We start from the raw sequence: 23,063 nt of genomic DNA, 5'->3' as shown, positions 1-23,063 counted from the left end.
TACCCATTCAAGCCGTCTCCAGCCATTATTACACTAACAAAATGTTTTGGGCAAATTCTGAGTTGCAATGGCCTGATGAAAATCTATGGTAGCAGCTAAAAATGTCATCCAAAAACTTCCTACACAGATGCAGTCCATTTACAGTGTTTCTCAAGTCCTTATTCCTTGTCTGAAGAAACAGCTCAGAAGTATGCAACATTTCACTGACAAAAACTATAGTGGCTATAAAAAACAATAATGAAAATTTACTGAGTGTTTTTAAATCTGTTGGAAGAATTAAACAGACATGAGAGGAAAAGTAAAATGATGGTTGGATCCCTAACATATTTTTATTAATAGTCACTACAGGGATTTAATCAACCACACCTAACCAGTGGATAGGGTAGACTTATAGTTCAGGCCCAATTCATAAAAGATGAGATTGGAAATGTACAGACCTGCCAACATTAAATTTTGAAAAATAGTAATCCCTACTGAAACAAGGTAAAAATAAAAAATAAAAATGTAAATGGTGTTACTAATGATTAAGAGCCCTTTAAATGGGACTTTTGGCTTTCTTTAGGAAACCATTTAAAATTCTTGGGAGAAATGTGGTTTTTGTACCATCTCCATCTTCCTTATCAGCACTGATTCTAAAGTGGAGTTTGACATTGATCCTCACAAGTCTTTCCTGATTTTGTGAAGAAGCAAGAAAACCCTCTCACAACGTGCATTGCAAGGAATGATTTTATTACTACGAAGAGTCTATCATATCTAAAGTTGCCCAATTCATCTTCCAATAGTATACCAACACGTGTCTACTGGCTCACCGAGACTTACACCAGTCAATGGATAGGTGAGAATTTCATTCAGACCATTCATTGCAAGGGATGCACCGTGGGCCAGTACAATGAATTGTCTTCAGAAGCAGAGTACTCTACTGATTCCAAAGAACAACTTTTTCTTACAGATATGTCTGCTACTTCTGAAAGTTGTATCCTGAAGTGAGAAATTTGTTTTCATATGTTCCAATGCAGTTTCATAATAATTTCTTCATAGAAAGAAAGCTGGCTTCCATTGTCAAGCATGGCAAGGAAAAGCTCAACTTCATAACCAATTACCAAGTTCTCATATTTTAACTGAAGTTTTCTGTCTTTGAAAATCAATTCCAAAATATTCGAACAGTTTGAAATTGCATGTGGTGTCACAAGTCTGCTTAATGAACCCTTGAATAAAGCAAACACGATTCTCTGCACCCAACGGATGAGAGGATCCTCAGACAGTACTTTCAAATTATACTTGTTGAGGATTTGAATACAATGTTCTTCTTTTCTTTACCCTAACACAGTTAAAATTTTTCTTACACTGAAAATGTATTTCCAATAGGTACTTACTCACACAAGGCCATCTCAATCTTCTTCTGCCCTCTAAGCACTGCTAAAATACATTAGACATCAACACATCAGTCTACTACTCTCCATCAAGCATATTGTGCCACCCACATGGGCACAGCTAGCTCACTCTGCTATTCCCATTCAATATGCACTTTTGAGAATTGGCAGGTAATGGAATAAAAACGATGATTTTAGTGGGGAAGAAGGGTGGGAAGTGTGTGAGAAGAGGAAAGTACCTATCGGAAATACATTTTCAGTGCAAGAAAAATGTTAACTAGAATCCTCCATTGCAAAGGTGGAAGGGCTGGTGTAGACACACAACATTGAATCTAAGCCGAAAGTGACCACCCACAATGAATGGGTGTGCTCAGAGATGAAACCGAAGCATTATTGTTGGGTACTGCACTACTTCTGGACCAGGATGCTCTTCATCCTTGAAGTAGGAAATTAATCTGATACAGATGGAAAAAATTATGTGCATAAGTGCAATTTGTCTGAGAGGTGCAATCCAAAGTGAAATATAAACAGAATTAGTTATGTACATTCACAACCTGAACTGGACAGATACATAAATATTTAACTTACCAAAGACCGAGTACTGATGACGTGAAATGCTTAATTCTCCCCTGTGTAAATAAGAATAAAGCCATGCAAAGGTCAACTGAGCCACGCTTAATACAGGTATATTATCCAGGTGTGAAGTGTTGAAAATTTACCACAGATTCCCTGAGAGAACTGCAAGCAACAGGAAAAATGAACAACTCTCCACCAAAGTGAATTAAATAGCAGCACAGCAACTGGTGGAAGGTATAAACTCCTGAAGTGATGTAGACTGAAACCAAATTGTCTTCTTATCGATTGTATTCATCTTCAGAAATACTGTCACATTGAAAAGAAGAAGAAATCCCCGGGCCAAACATATGAAATCTAGCTCCCTGTGAATTAAGGCCTGTACCTCCTCTGCAGATAAAATCAAACCTGATTCCTGGGAAGTCATACCAGTAGCATTTTGGACTGCAATATTAATTATCATAGTTGATAAGCTAATCTCAAATTTATACTAAGATATCTTATAATTTGGTAACAAGAAATGCAAACACAGTAAAATAAAACTGTGGAAAAAAAAATCAAATGGCAAAGAAGCATGTTCATAAACAGTAGCCACACACATCTAAACAATGTAGTGGCAATTGAGAAAGTGAAGATTGAGCAGGAATGGAAAAGGGAGCCAGCTGCACCAATATAGGTGGTGCAATACTATTGGTGGAGAGTAGTCACATGATACATACATGTTCAGAAATTACATGAAATTAATGGGGTATATAGACTGGTGCACTGATTGCAAAATTTTTTAAGCAACGCTTAGAGGGTGGAAGAAGATCGAGATAGCCTTGTGTGAACGGATGTAAGATCGTATTGGAAATACCTTTTTTTTTCCCCCTTTCTAGAATGACTGCTAATGACAAAGCTAATACAATTCAAATCTACAGATCATTGTTTTATTGTTTTAGTGCAAGGTAAATTAGTTCCAAAGAGAATTATCAGAGCAGAGAAGCTTTGAGTATAAAATTTAGTACTTAGTGTGGGTCTGTATTTTTTTTTGCTCACAAAACCTCGATGAAAGTTAACCCTACTTTTTGTGTTGTTAATATTTTAACCCTTCTACCCAGAGTACCCCTTTAAATAAATATTCTGTGCAAGTCACAGAGTTTCATTCAAAATGTAATTAAACACTTTTACTATCAATGTATGTGAATGAAATTAACATTAAAATGTATGTTATGATTCAAAGTTATGTTATTCAAGTTTTATTTCCTTTATTTCCAAAGAAATCTTTAAAAAAAAACACTTAAAATTTTGGGTTTTGTTGTCACACAGAAAAAATCTCAACTTTCGCACCCTCAATCTTGCTTATAATAATGCCAGTCGTGTAGATGTACATCTAGACAATAAGTATGTTTACTTGGCCTATTGACACGTAAATTTCAATGTTCTCTATTGAAACAAGTAATAAATTTTATCAACCTTTGATGGGTGCCTTAGCCACCTTCTATACTTTTGCTTGAGATTTATAACATACATGTGGTTGCTACATATACGTGTATCTAGTCATTAAAAAGAACTCATTTTACACTATAATCCAATAACGGTTATTTTGAAATTGGCATACAGTTTTTCGTCATCTGGTAAATGTAACTGCCAGTAGTATTGTAGGTTGCTTTATCCATAATAGCACTTACAGTTTTTTCTAAGCTAAATATATTACAGTTAGAGAGAAAATTTAGTTGTATATAGGTCTTACTTTTATATTTTAGTTAAATATGTATTATTTATATTTTAAAATGCATAATTCAAAGGTTTAAAAATTTTTTAAATATACATCATGCTTTGTTCTCAAGACTTAAGATCTTGTGTGAGAATAAGGTAATTTTGCCATAGGCTTGTGCATCTCTGCTGAAGATGCTGTAATTATGTCCCAAGGGCACCATTGACTTGTGCCGAGATGAGAAATAAAAGGTAAAGGACAGGAAAGGAAAATAAAACATTAAAAATTAAATATATGTGAAAAGAAAAAGACCAGAAATCAGGAATATAAATAATCCAATATCAAATCTCAAAAAGAATTACTGACAGTTTAGAAAAATAGGTGGTAATATGAGGGGCGTGGCATGTATGTTTCAGTTTATGGCATATAACTCATTCAAGCAAGAAAAATAGAGCTAAATTTTCATATTAACTGGGGGATACTTAACATATAAGTGTGCGAGTCCTTAGAAAATAATAGAGGGACGGGAAAAAATTCTAAAATGAACAATGTGATATATAGAAGTGAAGATTAAAAAATTTATTTCAATATTTCCTTTTGAAATTAAAACTTTCATAATATTAAAATTTGAGTCATAAACTACATTTTGATGCCAAATTTACTGACATATAATGATAATAAAATAGTTTAAATTTGGTCACACTGTGAAAAGGCTGTTATGTGCACTTTGACGTATCCATATACATAGGCTTTCTGGATAAGAAAGATTTAAATTTACTCGAAGTTAGTCCTTTTACCACAGAGCAATCATTAGACAATTATAAAGATTTAACAGCCAAAGAAAAAAAGAAAGTGGCTCCTAATAAACAAATGTTTAACACAACATAAGTTTTCAAATGAAATATCCTATTTTGATCTAATTTTTATCAACCAAAAAAGTATGCATGAAGTAAAAGAGATTACTCTTTATTAAAAAAGCTGATTGTTTTATCTTAAACCCTCGTAATTGCCACAAGTGCTTTCAATGTAAAAGAATTATAATATGGGCCTTATCCTGTCAAGGCTAATTTCTTTCAAATTTTGTTTGAAGCATGCAGGCAACATGCTGGATTAGTAAAAGTTGAACATAATATGTAAAAAGTTAAAAGAAAAACAGGAATCTAAAACAAAACACACCAAAAATCAGAAAATATTTTATGAATGAAAAACACTAAGTATATTTTTACCTTTTCTTGAAATTATACAGATTTTAAGGTAAAATTTAAGCCATAAATTTGCATCTCATAAAACAATCTGAACCACACATATGATACCAATTACTGATTTTTTTCATGACATTCTAATTTGAAATATAAAAATACAGAAACATAAAATTCATGTAAACTCACTACTTTACGCATTGCCTTGACATTCCTAGCAAGCTCTTCATGAAATGCATTAACTTTTAGAAAATAAAATGTATTACCTTCAGCTGATTCATGAAAGCAGCTTCCTCTTCTAGAGCTTTTTTAATAGCCTCTGGTTTCAAACCATTCATTTCCTGAGTTCCTGTTCCGCCTACTGTTCCAAAAGCATTACTTGTTGAGGACAGAGCAGACACAGCATTCTTCAAGTTATTAGTGCCTCTTTAGATTCAAACACCAAAAATAAAACAAAATATTAATGATATAAAACACAACAATAAACAAACAATGCATAACAGTATCTTATATTTAGATGCTTTGTAATGTTATATATTAGGGTGTAAAATTCAGTTCTCAAATGTAGATTCCATTTGGGTATGTAATTTGCACTGTTTGTTACTGAAAAAAACTTGCATTTCTGTTGTTGTAGGTTTACCAAAACCCACATATATGAACGTTCCACAGTTACTGTAGCTTTGGAATATGATTTATGGATAAAATGAGCATAAATAACTCGGATGGTAAAATCTAACCCTACAGCATCTGTAAAAATTTCATAATATTTAAGGTCTAATTGTTACTTTCAATTTGTATCGTGTTCCGATTCATTATATAAGTAGACTAATCATGTTTGTGTTGTAAAAATAGGTGTCATAAGCTACACTAACAAATAATATTAAAATAAAAAACATATATAAAATCAGACACGCACACCTTTACCTATCAAACAAAAAAATTGATTAGCAAAATCATGCAGTTAAGCAATGCAAATTGATGAAGAATAAAAGAAAACATTACACGATATATTAGGATGACAGGATAAGAGTAACACAACAATATGAGCATTTGTGGTCAATCAGCACTGAAAATTAGTGTTAATATGTGTGAACTAACACTCATTTTCAGTATTGGTTGATCCACAATAATGTCCTGTTGATTAATACGAACATTAATATTGTTGTCCTGTCATCTTCATTTATTGTGTTTTATTTTGTTCTCTATCATTTTACAATTGGTAACTGCCTGATGCAGTGAGCCTATGGCCAAAAAGTTCTTAATCAATTCAGTTATTTTGTTTAAATGCATGCAAGAAAATCCTCAGAAGAGTGCCTAAAAAATTTATAACAATTAATAATTATAATTAATTTTAATCAGGGCAAGTCATTTACTTAGAGCAAAACTAATCAGAATGCATTATTTCATTAGTTTTGGTACCTCACGACATTTTTGGTCATAGTAGCCAAGAATATACATGGAGTATTGTACGTAATTTGCTTTTTATACACATTTTTTTCCCATCACTCAACCACTGTTTTTCTTAATGTCTTTTGACCAGGCCAACCATTTATTATTTCTGCTGGATTACAGCACTCCCACATTTTGTCAAACTTATTGATTACTTTAAAGAAAAACTCAAAATTATCTAAAAACTGACATTTGTAACTGTTAATATAACATCTTCAAAATACATACACATTTATCATACTCATTTTATTTTCAGGGCCTTCAACTTGTACATTTGTAAAAGTTACTCTATTTCATTACAATTTATGACATGCTTTACATAACGTACACATTTTTTGTGTTCTGTGACTGATAAAGGCATGCTAATCAATATGATCCAGTACTTAGATTTGAGAAAACTATGAAACAGTGATACATTACTCTGTCAGGCAGATATTTCTTGTAAACACCCAAGTGTGTTAATGGTTTCACAGTAAACAGTACGAAAATCAGACAATGAAAATTCATACTAATCACAATCATTATATCCATGCTTAATATTGTTTTGCTTTGGAAATTAACTGCTTAATGCTTAAATTACATTTCTTGGATGCAAAAGGCACAATTTTAAAACTCTATTGCTCTGGCATCACCCACAACAAAATAATTATGCAAACAAATATCTTAAATAAATAAAAATTTAATTAAGTACTAACAACAACCATGCCAAAAATTAGGGTTAATTTTTATAGAGATTTCAACTGCAAAATACTACAAGACAAACAAGTAACTACTAAATTTCTTGTTTTTTTATGCACATTTGTTATTGTTTCAGAATTAAGCAGAACATACAAATTTAAAACCTGTTAGGTTAAGTAATAAAACTAATATGAAACTAACTTAAGTAAAAACAGTTCTCTGGAAGCGAGTTGCTAATGCATTAGGCAATTTCATACTTTGTTTACTGTAACTAGAGCTACACTCTCACTGTGTGCTTTTAGCTTTGTTTCTCTTAACATATTCAGAAGAAAAAAAGGCACAAGATAATCAGTTCTATAACAGTGATATCTTTTTTTTAGTTTTACCCAACATTCCTTCCAAAACAAGTTTTACACGTACGTAAAAAAACAACACAGCCAACTTAAGAGAGTAAATGTACTAATTACAGGCACAGTTTTACAACTTTTAGAAAAACACAGCCAACTTAAGAGTAAATGTACTAATTACAGGCACAGTTTTACAACTTTTAGAAAAAACACAGCCAACTTAAGAGTAAATGTACTAATTACAGGCACAGTTTTACAGCTTTTAGAAAAAACACAGCCAACTTAAGAGAGTAAATGTACTAATTACAGGCACAGTTTTACAGCTTTTAGAAAAAACACAGCCAACTTAAGAGTAAATGTACTAAATACAGGCACAGTTTTACAACTTTTAGAAAAAACACAGCCAACTTAAGAGAGTAAATGTACTAATTACAGGCACAGTTTTACAACTTTTAGAAAAAACACAGCCAACTTAAGAGTAAATGTACTAATTACAGGCACAGTTTTACAACTTTTAGAAAAAACACAGCCAACTTAAGAGTAAATGTACTAATTACAGGCACAGTTTTACAACTTTTAGAAAAAACACAGCCAACTTAAGAGTAAATGTACTAATTACAGGCACAGTTTTACAACATTATTGCTCTGGCATCAACCATAACAAAATTAATATGTAAATGTTGTACAATGTTAGTTTAATTAAACCAGTTCCTAAGGTAGTACTTAGGAGTCAAACCATTAGACATACCAACACTCATTTTTTTTTTTTTAATTGTTCAGATTCGCAAATATCAAACGAGACATTCAGCCCAAAATAATAATCCTAATTGTGTGCCTCATATTACAAAGCTAAGACAAATCAAATTTTGTTATGTTACACATTGCAGGTCTAAATGACATTCAAAAGTAAATATTACAAAGTACAAGTTTACAGGAAATGATCCAATAATAAAGCAAATAAAGACGTAACTAGTATAATAAGTCAGTTTTAACAGTACAGAAGTAGTGATTTCTACCTTGCTGTTGTTGCAGAAACTGAAGGAGCACCTTTCTTCCCTTCCAGTGCTGCTAAATGTTGTTCCAAAGCTTCAAGTAAACTACCAGGAGCCTACAAGATTGAAATAATTATTACATTAACTAAACGACCATTTCAAGTCAACCAGGTAATCAGCTAATACACTTGAAAGACCATGCTAAATGTTGTTCCAAAGCTTCAAGTAAACTACCAGGAGCCTACAAGATTGAAATAATTATTACATTAACTAAACAACCATTTCAAGTCAACCAGGTAATCAGCTAATACACTTGAAAGACCAGTAATATTTTCATTAAAGTAAACGAAATAAAAACAAAAAATATTGAATTTTCGTTGACGAAAACCCTTTTGGAAATGATAAAAAAAAAGGTACAGCTTAAATGAAACAAAATATTTCTTCAAAACGACCAGGAACAAAAATTAAAAATCTCAAAACGGCAACAGTAGTTGGTAAGAATTTGTTCACTTAGAAAGGTTTCAACTTTCAACTAATTTTCTCTCAAAGGCAAATATTTTAAATTTTCTTATGGTATTGGAAAGAGCAATAAGGGTCAGTCTGTGAATGTTACTGAGTTTACTAGACATAACTGTCAGCACGTAGTAAGCCTTTCTGTAAGCTGTATATCGTAAGTTTAAATGTATATTTCTTCTGTCTGGTCACTAGTCACTGTAATCAGTGTTGTGGTTATGGTCTGGACTCTGGAATATAGCTAACTGGTACACTTGTAAGTTTTCATTTTTTGAAAGAAAGGGACTAATGACTAAAATTATATTTTTATTACTTTTCAATTAATTCATATATTGTAAAGATTAAAAGAATTATTCTATAAACAATTGATTTTGATTTAAAACTCAAAATAAATTGAAGCTAAAATTAACATCAAATACTCAAAACTAAAATTGTAACTATTATTAAATTAGCAGAACAAAATTAAAACTAAAAGTGTAACATCAAAACTAAAAATATTACTAACAAGGAAAATAGAATAAAAACTAAACACTAAAACTAAACTAAAATATCACTGTCATGTACCAAACAACAGCAATTCCTAAAAATTAAAACCCTTCAGGAACTACATGTTTGTGGTTTCTAAATAATAAAACATTTATCGTATTTTTCAACATCTTAAGGGGGGGGGGGTATAAAACATTTAGTTCTATAACAATGGTAGCTTTTTAATTTTATCCAACATTCCTTCCTACCAAAACAAGTTTCACACATACATAAATAAAACAGTCAACTTCAGAGGATAAATGTACCACTTACCTTCACAGACATGTTTTAATAGCACTTATTTACTGTTCTTATTTTTTTCCATGTTTCATTTTCACCAACTACCTTCCCACAAAAAGATGGATTACAAGTAAACATCCCAGAATGGTTACAAAACAACTATAAATCCCAAATTATCAAATCAATCTCTTGTAAACAATATAAAATAATCATGGCTTTGGAGCATAGTTACATCAGTAGACTCAAGAAACTTAAGAAATGAAAGTTAACTGGAAAGAAAAAGAAAGGAGAATTATAAATTTTTACACCCACAATTAAGGTGATTGTGTTTTAATGACTGTGGTTACTACTTACCATTCGAACAGACAAGGTTTACTACTTACCATTCGAACAGACTTTTAATGACTGTGGTTACTACTTACCATTCGAACAGACAAGGTGATTGTGTTTTAATGACTGTGGTTACTACTCACCATTTGAACAGACAAGGTGATTGTGTTTTAATGACTGTGGTTACTACTCACCATTTGAACAGACAAGGTGATTGTGCCAGTCATTAAAACATAATTACCTTGTCAGTTCAAATGGTAAGTAGTAGCCACAGTCATTAAAACACAATCACCTTGTCAGTTCAAATGGTAAGTAGTAACCAGTCAAACACAATTACCTTGTCAGTTCAAATGGTAAGTAGTAACCACAGTCATTAAAATTTCTATTTATAAGAGACATTCCCAACATGTTCATAAAATGCTAAACTTTCACCAAATACACCCGTAGTTAATACACTGTACGAACCAAACTATTCTTAGTCCCTTTTTGTTTTCATTTAATTTGTTCTTTCATATTTTTTTTAATCCCTCTGTGGCTCAACGGTAAGAAGGAGGACATTTAAAACTAAAGATTGGGTTTGATAATTCAGGATAGATAAGTATAGCACAAAAACCCCAGTGTATAGTTTTGTGCTTAAAAACAAACCAAAACAATTGTCAACAGCTTAGTTGTCTGTTACATAAACTTATTTATGAGATGTCAGGAAACTTTCACATACAGTTAAGTAGTCTCAAAATTAAAATAGTAGATTCAACATGCCATACTTAACATCTGTGTCAGTTATTATTTGGTTGGATCAAGAAGTTAGTGAAGCAGACAAATGGCTCATCACCAAGATTTGATACACAAAAAACTTGTGGTTGAACACAATATTAAAAAGAACGGATGGGCAAAAATATATAATCAGTATCTTACTTAAAAATCGGATGTTTTATTTCATCAAACAAAAGTATATTGTTCTTGACGGAGAATTGCCATTTTCCATGACTTTCCAGGCCTTGAAAATGTTTATTCAGTTTCCATATTTTCAAGGACCAATGAGAAACCTGATCATTTGACGTCAGATAAAAGTATTTTCCTTTGGTCTTATTATAATCTCCATATTTTAGATTCACTATTTTCATTAGTACAGAATTTATTTTAATGGAATATTCCAAACCAATGGAAGTGATTTTTTAAGCACTTTTCCAGGTTCGTACCTCAAATTCAAAAATATATTTCTTCTATCCTACATCCCCGATAAACAATTTTATCATCATCATTTCAAATTCATCAACCTTTCATTTTTGGCAAGCAGGACTTAAACACACACATTTACACATTCTTTAGACAGGTAGTTTTGACAGGAAGAACTTGCAGCTGCAAACGATATAGTCGGATAAATTTTAAACTGACTTAAAACTACTTTACCTTAGTAAGATCTGGAATATCACCTTTGTCCACTCCAACATTCTGTAATGATATAAAAACAAATTTTATGTTTATAAAATAGCATCTGCACAAAGTCCAGAAGAAAACTTTGTAATTAACATATTAAAAAAAAGATAGTGATTAAGTACAAATGGCTAATACACATGCATGATTAACATATAATAAAACTAAGTTTTGAGATACTCACACTGAATTTATCAGAAGGTTGCAGAACTTTAGTTTATTATTACAATAAAAAAAAATGTAAACAAAACTTTACACCTCAAAAGATATTTGATTTTATAAGAAGACCATTGACACTTTTCAAATCTGTGCCTAGAGTCCTTGAATTAACATTTTTATTTCTTACTCATATATAGGTGCAAAATTAACTCTTTTTTGTTTTTTGCTAAACATATCCCATACATTTTCTGTGTTTATTTTACTGTCAATGTGTGAAGTAGAAACCTGCTGAAAATAAGCAATAAATCACCGATGTTGTTATAAGACTGTTTACGTACAAACATAATACGAAACTCTCGAGAGCAACAACACACACGCTAATCAGTGAAGTAGCGTGCCCCCTGCTCCAAGAACACAATATGGGATACAGCAGCTTATTCCTACAAAACTTACAACAGGAAATTCCTAGGGTTATAAAATTGCAATTAGAATGTGTAAAAACATTTATTATATGATTCAGAATTGGGCTGATCCAATAAACGTTGCACATTCTGAGCCGGGCTGATCCAATTACATCGCACGTGTTTCAGTACCACTGGTCACCCATTTGATGTGTGTGGAATTTGAGCATAAGTGTATGAATGTGTTAATTGGGCACATTCTTATAAAATCTACTACCCTCTCTCACCACACTAATTTGCCAACAAATAGAAACTGAGTACCATCTACTACACTGTTTTAGTTTTGGTTTTAAAAGTCTTCTCTTTCAAGCATCTTGCCTTCTTCCAACTGGTAATTGGAGTTTGTAAAACACCTTTGGTAGTTACATCAATGTAAGTAATAATAATTTTTAGTACATATAGAGAATATCTGATAGAATCCAGTGTAGTTGTTTCTGTATATTAGCACATCATGTACTCCTTCTGAAATGTACGATATACATCACAGAATACATTGTAATGTACGTTTTTTTTCTTTTCTTTCCCAGTAAACAGCTTGGTTCAGGTTTAATTTCCCTATTCTTGGGTAGTTACTTCAAAGAAAGTCACCATAATTTTTAGTACATATTGAGAATATCTGTTCAATAAGTTTAATATATATTTGTTGATCAAAACAGAGAATACATGTAATATACATTTAATGTGTTTTTTTTTCTAGAAATGGAATCTGACATATTGAAAAGTAAAGCAAGAGAGCTGTGGGAAAAAAAAACTCAGTGAAGAACAGATGCAGTTTCTTCTAAATGTCTCCTTGTCTGATGAAGATGTCATTCTGTCAGAGAAATCTGATGTTGATGCAGTTTCTTCTAAATGTCTCCTTGTCTGATGAAGATGTCATTCTGTCAGAGAAGTCTGATGTTGATGAAGTTTCTGCTAATGTATCAGTGCCTCTGACAGAATCTCTCTATACAACCAGATGGCAACCAAATTTAGAGCCAGCTCTTCTTTATTCTGCCTTACAGACAGATCAGTAAGTAGCTGGTGAAGGATCTTCATCAGATGAGGATGTTGTGGAATCACCCAGGCCAGGTATATCAAAGGGCAACCTACACCACCACCACAGAGAGGAGGTAGGACAAAGAGCTACAGTATCTACTAGGACTGGTCCTTCCTTTAATATCTGCCTTACAGACAGATCAGTAAGTTGTTAGTGAAGGATCTTCATCAGATAAGGATGTTGTGGAATCACCCAGGCCAGGTACATCATGGCAACCTACACCACCACCACCACAGAGAGGAGGTAGGACAAAGAGGGGAAGGGGTAGAGCTACAGTACCTACTAGGACTGGTCCTTCCTTGCAGGAGAGGCCTCTCACCTGCAGTGACACTTGGACCTGGGTGCAAGTCACCAAAGAAGAATGTACTCATGTACTTCCGTTCAATAGAGGTGAACCTGTGTCCCAATGGGTAACCTCTACTAATACAGCTGTTGATTCGTTTAAACTTTTGTTTACGTTTGAAACTTTAAATTTTATTGTTACTGAAACAAATCAATATGCACGATCTAAACAGCCACAGAAGAAAACCATAAAATGGACAGATGTTAGTTCCATGAAGATATTTGAGCATATATCGGAGTAACAATAGCCATGGGACTCAAGCCCTGTCCTTCTTTTTCTGACTATTGGCCTACTTATCTACCTTTCCATAATCCTTGGTCTACTAACTTCTCTAGAGACAAGTTTTTAGCTATCCATACTAACTTACACTTCAATAACAACACTAATGCTCTTCTTAGAACTGACCCTAATTATGACAAACCTTTTTAAGGTTAGACCTGTCATAGACCGTCTACTAAAATATTTTGCTTTACACTACTCTCCTAACAAGGAACTAACCATAGACGAGCAGATATTGGGCACAAAATGTCAAATTGGTTTTCTCCAATACTTGCCAAAAAAAACCTGTCAAGTGGGGTATCAAGTTTTGGGTCGTGGCAGAAGCTAGGAGTGGATACTGTCTAAAGTGTAAAATCTACACAGTCAAAGAGGGACAAATGCCAGCTACAGGTTTAGCAGACAGTGTTGTGATGGAACTGATGGACAAGTACAACAGATTTTGGTAAAATTATTATTTTCTCCTTCAAGCTATTTACAAACAACTGTCAGAGTTACATAGAGGTGAAAACGTTCTTTCTATTGGTTATAAACAGGAACTAATTAGTAATAAGCGGGACTAGGCAAGAGCTTTCAAAAGATTGGTGCAGTAGGAGGAGCCACTCTAGTAGACTCACTAAAAATATAGTTATCTCAGCAAATCGTGGAGGAAGGAGGTTCTTATTTTATATTTAGCTTTTCTATATCTCAAATTCGAGTTTCTAATTTGTTAGCTACTTGGAAATGTTGTATGGAGGGCATAATAAAATGGAAACTGAACAACAAGACAACTGGATGTGTGATGTGACACACAAAAATCGATATTTAACATTTTTTTCTTTATATTTCCTTTTAAATTAAGAAATTAAAACAAATATAATACTAAAACTTAAATTATAAAATATGCGTTGATGCCAATTTCATTGATGTATGTAGTAAAAATGTTATTTAATAAAATTTTGAAAATAACACTCCAAAACGTCGTGACACGTGCACTTTAACCTACCAGGGTGAAAGGGTTAATGAGCACTAGCAAAACACAGGATTTTTTCAATGGTGGAAAGTGAAGGACTTAGAGAAATTTTTAAGGGCAAAAAAACAAAGGCATCTGAATTAATTTTAAAACTACCCGTGACATATTCAATACTGCATTCATTACTATTGTCCAGGTTTCAGTAAAATATTCCTAGCCACATTTTTTGTAGCGGCTTATAAAACTATAATCAATAATAATGCAGCTGGAGACACCGTTATAAATATACATATTGTTTACTGTAATAAAATGAAGCTTTTCCAACTGGTAGAAAATGGAGCATTTCCGAGTAGTATAACAGAACTTCAATGGCTTCAAAGAACTTAGAAAATTTTAGAGAGTGGAAATCTCGACTTTCAAGAATCAATTTAGAAACAGCTCTACAACTTTTGCAGGAGTTTGTTTAGTAGCTGTGCATAGATTTTGGCATAGTATATCTAGCTCTTTTTGATATAGGCTTCGGTGCTTGAATGGCTTCAAAGAGAAACTTGGCAAGCACCAATGAGAAAACTGATAAAATCTCTCTCAAGAATCAACATAAAAATAGTTCTATGATCCGAGCAGGTGTTTGTTTAGTAGGTCTGCCCAGGTTTGGATAAAATATTCATAGCCATTTTTTCTGTAGGTTTATGAAACAAGAATAATAATAATAATAACATGAAGAAAAAAATGGATGAATTTTGAATTTTTCTAACAATCAGAAAATGAACTTTTTTGCTATTATCAATATTTTAGTACCTTTATCCATGGAGATAGGTCTTGAGTGTTGATTAAGAACAAGTCTGCTTTTTTAAGAAGGTCTTTGCCCATTTGGTGTATTATAAGTTTCATGAAATTCCTGGGCGAATCCTATTATGAACCATTATCATTGTTCGTGATATGAATGTAGAAATTTCAGTTGGCAATTAACGTGCATAAACTGTTGACTATTCATTGTAGTTCAAAAGATGCAAGCACCATTCCAATTTGCAAACCACCACAATACTTTAATAACTAGTTACCATTGACTGCAGTATGCTATTTAATAAGGCATTAGCTTATAAAATACATGAGCTTCCTGTACATACTTAGCATAGATTTGAAACTTGGTTAGATACTGTTTTGTTTGGACGTTTAGGGTGGACAATAATTTGTTTAGAACTTGGTAAAAATTAGCTAAATATTCTACAAGTTAACAGCCAATATAAGCAAAATAAACCCTGCAAGTACAACGGTTTCAAGTCAGAAATAAATTAGTAGTATGAAAATACAAAACGGAAAATCTTGTTCTTTTCTGCCAGTATAAAGAGGAGTTTACTCTGAATGTAAATTAATAGCTGTTTTATAGTATGAAGTGATCACTGAGATATAGTGTGGGCTAATCTGACACACACACACACACACACACACATATATATAAGATCCAGTGTCTGTGTCATGTAACCCCTCCTAAACTGTTGGTCGCACAACTTATAAATGGTACCAAACAATTGTCTCAGTTCTGAGTTTTGCACAAATGTAAAACTTTTTCACCCTATCCTTTGGGGAACCAAGGCATTTCCTGAAAACCCTTCTCCCAAACTGCTGGACTCACCAACTTCTAATTGGTGCCAAACGAATCATCTCAACCTCAAGGTTTGCTTGAACATAAAAATTTTCACCCAATCCCTTAGAGAACCCAGGTATTTCACAAAAACACTTTTAGAGGGATTCTCCAAAAGTGGACCTCAAATTTGGCATTGATCTACATTAGAGTACATAAATAAGTAGGCCTACTAATTACCATTCATAACTTGGTCAAAGAAATTAAACTTGCATTCTGGTAGCAATGATTAGGCCTACTAATTACCATTCATAACTTAATCAAAGAAATTAAACTTGCATTCTGGTAGCAATGATTATTAAAGTGCAAAAAGTAGTTCAAACATTAATTTTGTCTTATAGTAGGCCTATAAATGTGGGCCATAGGCTCATGGGTTAGCTAGTCCTTTTAAATTTCTACTGATATGATTTTTAGGAGAATCTGGCAATGTGCACATGTTAATTTCCCGATCTGATATACCTTCATAGAAAAACTGGTCATGCTCTTACTGAATATAATCCTCATTAATATTATTAAAACACAATTATCCAGAAAAAAACAATAAAATTTTCTAACTAAATAGCCTACTAATATTTATTATACACAACAAATAAAACTTACTTCGGCCACCTTAAGAAATTCTGCTACTCGATCCATTCGAATAAGGAACTTTTTGTATACGTCCAGTGCATCTCGACAATGTTTTTTGTTCATGTCAAAAAATTTTTCTGTAAGGTATATTTACATGTTTTCAGTGATATAAAATACTGATTTTAGTATAACATACTTTCACAAACAAGAAGACACTAAAGCATTATTAAGACTTTTATGTGACTGCTAAAAATTTCATTTCATGTGGATCCATAGGAAAACAAATAGCTTTGTAACAACTTAAGATATTTAAACATAATTCTTGAAGTTCAATATCAACCTTACTAAAATTAAAGTTTATAGTAATGACACTGTATTTTAATGAATTATAATAACTTGACCATTTGCAGATAACTTGCTAACAAACAGATTATTCAAATACAAACTAAGTTTTAAGGTTCGGATTTTATTACAAACCTTCAAATTTACATTGAGTGAAGTTATATTGGAATTTGTTAAGCAATAATATACATTATTTATGTTAGAACACTCAAATAAAACATGTTCAATGATCCGTTTGTTCTATAGATATACACACCTAAGAGATTAATAATTCCATCATTGTAACAGGCAAAAAGTCTTATTAGATCTCGAAATAGAAGCATGAAACAAGAGTTCACCACTCCATTGGTCAGATCACTAGAGTTACACTGGAAAGGAAATATATACATATATATATAAAATAGAAAAACTATCAACAGCAATTTAACTCTCTCAACACGGGGTCGGTCAATTTCACCGAGTCACTTGACCTTTTGCACTCGGTAAAAGTATTTATAGATTTAATACCTATAACTCTCTATATATTGGGTATATCTTTCCAAAATTTGGCAGTCTTTCAGTTGATATTACAAGTCTTTCACACACAAAAAGTCATATTTCTTAGTGAAGTATTTTCAATAAAATAAAATAAAGATTTGTCCATGAATATATTGAGGATTTGTTTTGAATAGTCATGTGGAAAGTAATTTTCATCTTAAAATTAAAAATACTTTTTTCATCTTAAAAATCTCAAATTTCCTTTGTGTAATCCTTAAAACCTCCTAAATGCATTTCAAACGTTTTTTTTTATAGTTTATGTTATTTTCTCTACCCTATCTCAAAATGGGATCGGTCAATTTGACCAACCTCGTAATCACCAAAACAAAATTCGAAATAAACCTAAATTAACCTTTTTTTTCTTCCTAGAATGACTTCAAATTGTAACATGAAACTACATTCGTTTATCCTAAGAAGCTCTAAGTTCGTAACATTATACACCTATTTATAATTAAACTTTATTGTTTTATTGCCCTTTCAAACGTGTCTAACTATCATCCGTGCCATTATAAGTTGTAAATCACTCGGGGAACGTGTATCTCACGTTACGCTATCAAATTACATTACCCACAAGCTGCTTTCGCGTGTGCCTCATGAACCATTTTAATTATATTATTATTATTTATTTTACCTAATCTAGTCTTAAATAACTTAAAAAGATCCATACTTTTAATTTTAGTTACTTTTATAATAATAATTGAAGAATAAATATGAAAAACAAGAAATACAGTACTTACCCAATCTTCTTTTTTCTTGCCCTCGATTGTGTTGGGGAGTTAAACCTGATTTTTTATAGTATTTATTGTAAAGCACTTAACAATATTTATTTAATTAAATAATGCACCAAAGAATATAGTCTAATAACATGCCAAAAAATAGACAAATTCACTTACCACTCAAAATTTTCCTGGCTTTCTAACTATGCAACAAGAGCCATTACAAATTCATCCAAGCTAGTTGTTAACTTTCCCATGGAAACGATGTTGCTACTCTGAGCTAAATTGAAAATTATCTGCTCAAAACACAACGTTATACAATACATCATTTGCTAGATGAAAACCTTGACTTTCTATTGGTTATAGGTAATATATAATGAAACATAAGAGAGAACTATCAACGAATTGTGAAAGAGAAGATGTGACAGGTGGGTGTGCAGGAGGGGTCTGATTTTCTATTTGATAGCTCTATAACAAAACAAAATTGAAAGCTATAAAAATTATGGCTTGTTTGAGCAATAACAATTTTATAGAGAATATTTAACATTTAATTTTGTACATTTTCGAGGCGTGATGACATGCTAAAACAAAATGTGTCACATGGGTCACACTAGTGGAAATTCAGGATGTTTTTTTATATATTTCCTTTTAAAATTAAGAACTTAAAACTTGTAAACTATTAAAATATGGATTATTAGCTAAGATTTTTATGCTATTCTAACTGGTATAACATAAACAAAAAGTAGTTTAATAAAAATTTTGAATGTAAGACACTAAAACCACGTGTCATGCACAGTAAAGGATACCCGGGGAGAGAGGGTTAACACCATATATTCAAACCATTAAAACTTCTGTAACATTAAAAAAAAAACACACAAGATGTTATCAAACATCTTTATCTTTTCCATTACATTCTGTTAATAAGGTGGACTTCTTCATACATTATTTAAATGTACAACATTAATGCAATCTACAAATGTTTATTTGTATTACATTAACTTTAGGAAACTAGTCTGGTAAAACAGCTTTCAAACATCAAAACCTAAACAATATCCAAATAAAATATTACCCATTAGCTTTTTAAAATAACTGATAGCCATTTCCAATGGATTTAAATACTTTACTCATTCAGTTACACCACTATTCCCTATTGAAAGTGTTCGGGTTATAGGGTTTTACTAAGTGGTAAATTAAGTAATTATAAGAATAATCTACAGCCCTCAGTTTCTACTGATAAAATACACATCGTACATACTAACAGCTTTTAGACTGCATTTCGGATCATTTTCATTCAACTGTAAACACATCAATATTTGCTTTGAGTTTGTAAGCCCCGTTATGAATTATTTGGATAACTTTATATTTTTCAATCTTTGAACAAAATGCTAAATTTATCAACTTTTTTTTTCCTTCATATATGTAAGTTTTCGGGAATTTCTAGTTTTACCAATAGAACAGTATCAATTGATAATTTTCAACAATGTTTCCTCCTTACTAACACTATTGGCCAAATTACCAAATCATACCCAAATACTTTTATTGGGTTTTTATTACTAAGTACTTTTCATGTCTAGATCTCACCTAGGACAGAAAGAAGAGACAGATATATTATGTTAAAAATAACAATGACCAAAATTTATAATCATGTATGCAAAATAATTGTTCTTAAAACTCAATCAGAAGAACCTGTAATACTCACATCAAATTCTAAAAGAGAGTCAAGATGATTCTGAAGTATTGGTAGTGTTTTCAACAGCTAAGATAAAACAAAAATATCACTTCACAGTCAATAAACAAGGGAAATGCATTTACAAAAAACAGTTTATTTTTTCATCACAGATCTGTTTAGATAATATATACTACTCTGGTTTTTGGCACACATATTTATCGTACATATGTCATAGTAGAAGACGAGTGAAAATAATAATAATTCCACAATTTTTTCAGCACTTAGAAAACTTTAGTAAAAACAAACAGGTATTAGAAAAACATTCATCTAATTTGATAATTCAGAAGTCATTCAACATTCACAACAAACTAGAGAAAATGGGTATCATGAATAACGTAGGGGAATATAATCTTACAACTGTGTATGATTTCACAAGGTGTAGAAAGAATAAGTTTAAAATCACCTTTTTTTTTAAATAAATAAAACTGAACTCACTCTTTCTGAATTCATAGTTCTGAGCATACCATCTTCTTTCCTGTTTCAAAAACAGAGAAATAATAATTATCAAATAATTCACATCAAAGATGCAAGCAATACTGAAACATTAAACAAATAAATACAAGTTTTCCACCAAATGCATTTTTTTAGGACTGAAAAAAAAGCTAAATAATTTATCAATATTTTAGTGTATTGTGAAAATTACGTTTTTCCCAACTATGTAAGTAAATAAAAGTTATAAAAATGTGACAGGTACTATAAAAGAAAGGACTGCTGAATAGCTCATGCAACATAACGAAAGTATTTATGTTTCATACTATACAACCACATTTCTCAAGTAACATGTTTGTTCTACATTAAACTAAGATGTTAAGAAATTTATGTACAATATGCAGATGCAATGCTACTTCTTTCTAAGTTAACTCATGTAGTTAACGTGCTATTCATAGGATGGCTACTTTTGCTCTTTGACAAACAATAAACCTTGGAAGTGAAACACATTAAGAAAATATTATCATTACTGTTTTAGTTATAGAAATGTAGTGATATTACAAAACAAACAACTTGGTAAGAGACTTACAAAGTTAATGAGTATTTGTAAAGAAACTCAGAGAAGCAGCAGTAGCACCAAGACCGTTACCAGTTAATTTCTTGATGCCAGTTAAGCTACAGAAATGAATTGAAATAAACCCCTTTTCTTATATCAAAAATAAATTTTCCTGTCTCAACATCAAAGCGAGCTGTCTAATACAACTTACAAAATAAAATAGACAACAAAAAACAAGGGTAAACAGTACAGTATCATAGCAGCTGGAATAAGGATTACTTTGTTATATACTGATATTTGAATTTTACATTATATTGTTAAAAGTAGTTTTGAAACTCACAGTAGATTATCACTTGAACAATTATCTTTATAATCTTTACAATATAGTGAAATAAATAGCTTTGATACTATTAATTACATTAATTGTTAATAGGCGGTTAAAATCAACACTATAAAACAATAATGAAGCATCAAAGAAATTTTAGGAGAATTCCCATTGTCAGTCCTAGTTGTTACCTTAAAGTCATAGCAGATAATGGCTGTGGTAATAGCTCCCAAATACTGACATTAAACTAGCCAGCAAACATGGAAAATCAATTAACTCTTTCAGCACAGGCTCGAACCCTGGGATCAACCTCTTAACCATTTTGTACTTGTTACAGTTTTCACGCTATAACTTTTAAATTAGTAAGCAAATGTTAACGAAATTTGGCAGATTATCAGTGAACATTACAATGGTTTTAATATGCAAAATATCAGATATTTTTATCAATTCTTAAGGTTTGTAAAGCAATGTTTTTCTCGTGTCTTTTTTTTTCTTTTCAAACCTTGCCTATCTATCATGCAAAGTAATATTCATTTTAAGATTAAAAACACTTTTATGCATCAGAAAATTTTGAAATTTCACACGTGATATCTTTATAATGTCCAGATAGTTATCAAACATTTCTTAAGAAAAAACTTTATATTTTATCTGTTATTTTCAGTAATTAAACTCTGTACAGGTTCGGTAGATTTGACCAATCTTGCAAGCACCATGAAAATTAGGAAATAAATATAAATTATGCCTCTTTGACTCTAGAATGAACACAAATTATAAAAGGAAAACAAAAAATTTTAGACTAAATAGCTGAAATCTCATAACATTATACATCTATTATTTTTATTATATAACCTTTCAGTCATTGCTTGCTAATAATACTGAAGTTACAATTACACAGCTCACGTGCACTCATGTCACCATATCCAATAATATAAAACTGACCTTTGGTCTGTAGAAAGTAACTCGAGTTTTAGTACAGTAGTATTTTGTAAAATACAGTCACATTTCAATTATTATACATTATATATGTATAGAGATTATTGTTATTTTGAAATAAGTTCTTAAACTTATTTTCTTTAAATCTAGAATTGTAACTAAGGAAGTAAAGCAAACAATTATCTCTTCTGGTTACGACCTTTGTACTCGGATGCTGCTGGATGTAGGTTGCTAAACCTTGAAAAAATTTGCACATGGAGGATATGAAACAAAATATTTTTTTAGGTTTTATATTTACATTTGAATAACTAAAAAATCATAAATTATTATATCAATATCATAGAATTCCACTATAATTTATCAAATTTAGTAACTAAGCTGTATTTGGGTCTGAAAAAAATATGAAATTTGAACAGACTAAAAACACAGCCTACCTCATTCAAATCTTCGTTTAAAAGAATGATATGGTGCTAGGTACATTAAAATGGCTGAAAAAAACAACTAGGACACTCTGAGCTTCCGATTAGCTATTCATTTCATGTATAGAAGTAAGTGTATATAAAGGAGCATTTCCAAAAATGGAACGAGGTGGGCAGTTGATTTATTACATGAGCATTATCTTAGCAAATTGAAAATAGGCTCTTATTTTATATTCTAGCTTGTCAGTATCGGTAATTTTAGTTTGTAATTTGTACGAAACTATAGACTTAG

General features: G+C 31.5%; 1 protein-coding gene across 2 annotated transcripts in view; it reads right to left on the bottom strand.

Annotated features, from left to right (window-relative positions):
* Positions 1 to 23,063, bottom strand: part of LOC106467807 (phosphatidylinositol-binding clathrin assembly protein LAP-like) — an 83,311-nt gene that overhangs the window by 32,608 nt on the left and 27,640 nt on the right. For both annotated transcript variants that reach the window (XM_013928185.2, XM_013928186.2), the window contains exons 5-11: positions 20,545 to 20,584; positions 20,080 to 20,136; positions 17,384 to 17,495; positions 16,816 to 16,922; positions 11,323 to 11,364; positions 8,329 to 8,420; positions 5,105 to 5,264 (exon numbers count right to left, since the gene is read on the bottom strand). In XM_013928185.2, coding sequence (XP_013783639.1) covers positions 5,105 to 5,264; positions 8,329 to 8,420; positions 11,323 to 11,364; positions 16,816 to 16,922; positions 17,384 to 17,495; positions 20,080 to 20,136; positions 20,545 to 20,584 — 610 coding nt within the window. The remainder of the gene's footprint in view (positions 1 to 5,104; positions 5,265 to 8,328; positions 8,421 to 11,322; positions 11,365 to 16,815; positions 16,923 to 17,383; positions 17,496 to 20,079; positions 20,137 to 20,544; positions 20,585 to 23,063) is intronic.

This window comes from Limulus polyphemus, unplaced genomic scaffold (genome assembly GCF_000517525.1).
Source record: "Limulus polyphemus unplaced genomic scaffold, Limulus_polyphemus-2.1.2 Scaffold2748, whole genome shotgun sequence".
In the NCBI taxonomy this organism is placed as follows: domain Eukaryota; kingdom Metazoa; phylum Arthropoda; class Merostomata; order Xiphosura; family Limulidae; genus Limulus; species Limulus polyphemus.
Note: the sequence above shows the minus strand (reverse complement) of the source record. Positions and strands in the feature narration are given on the sequence as shown.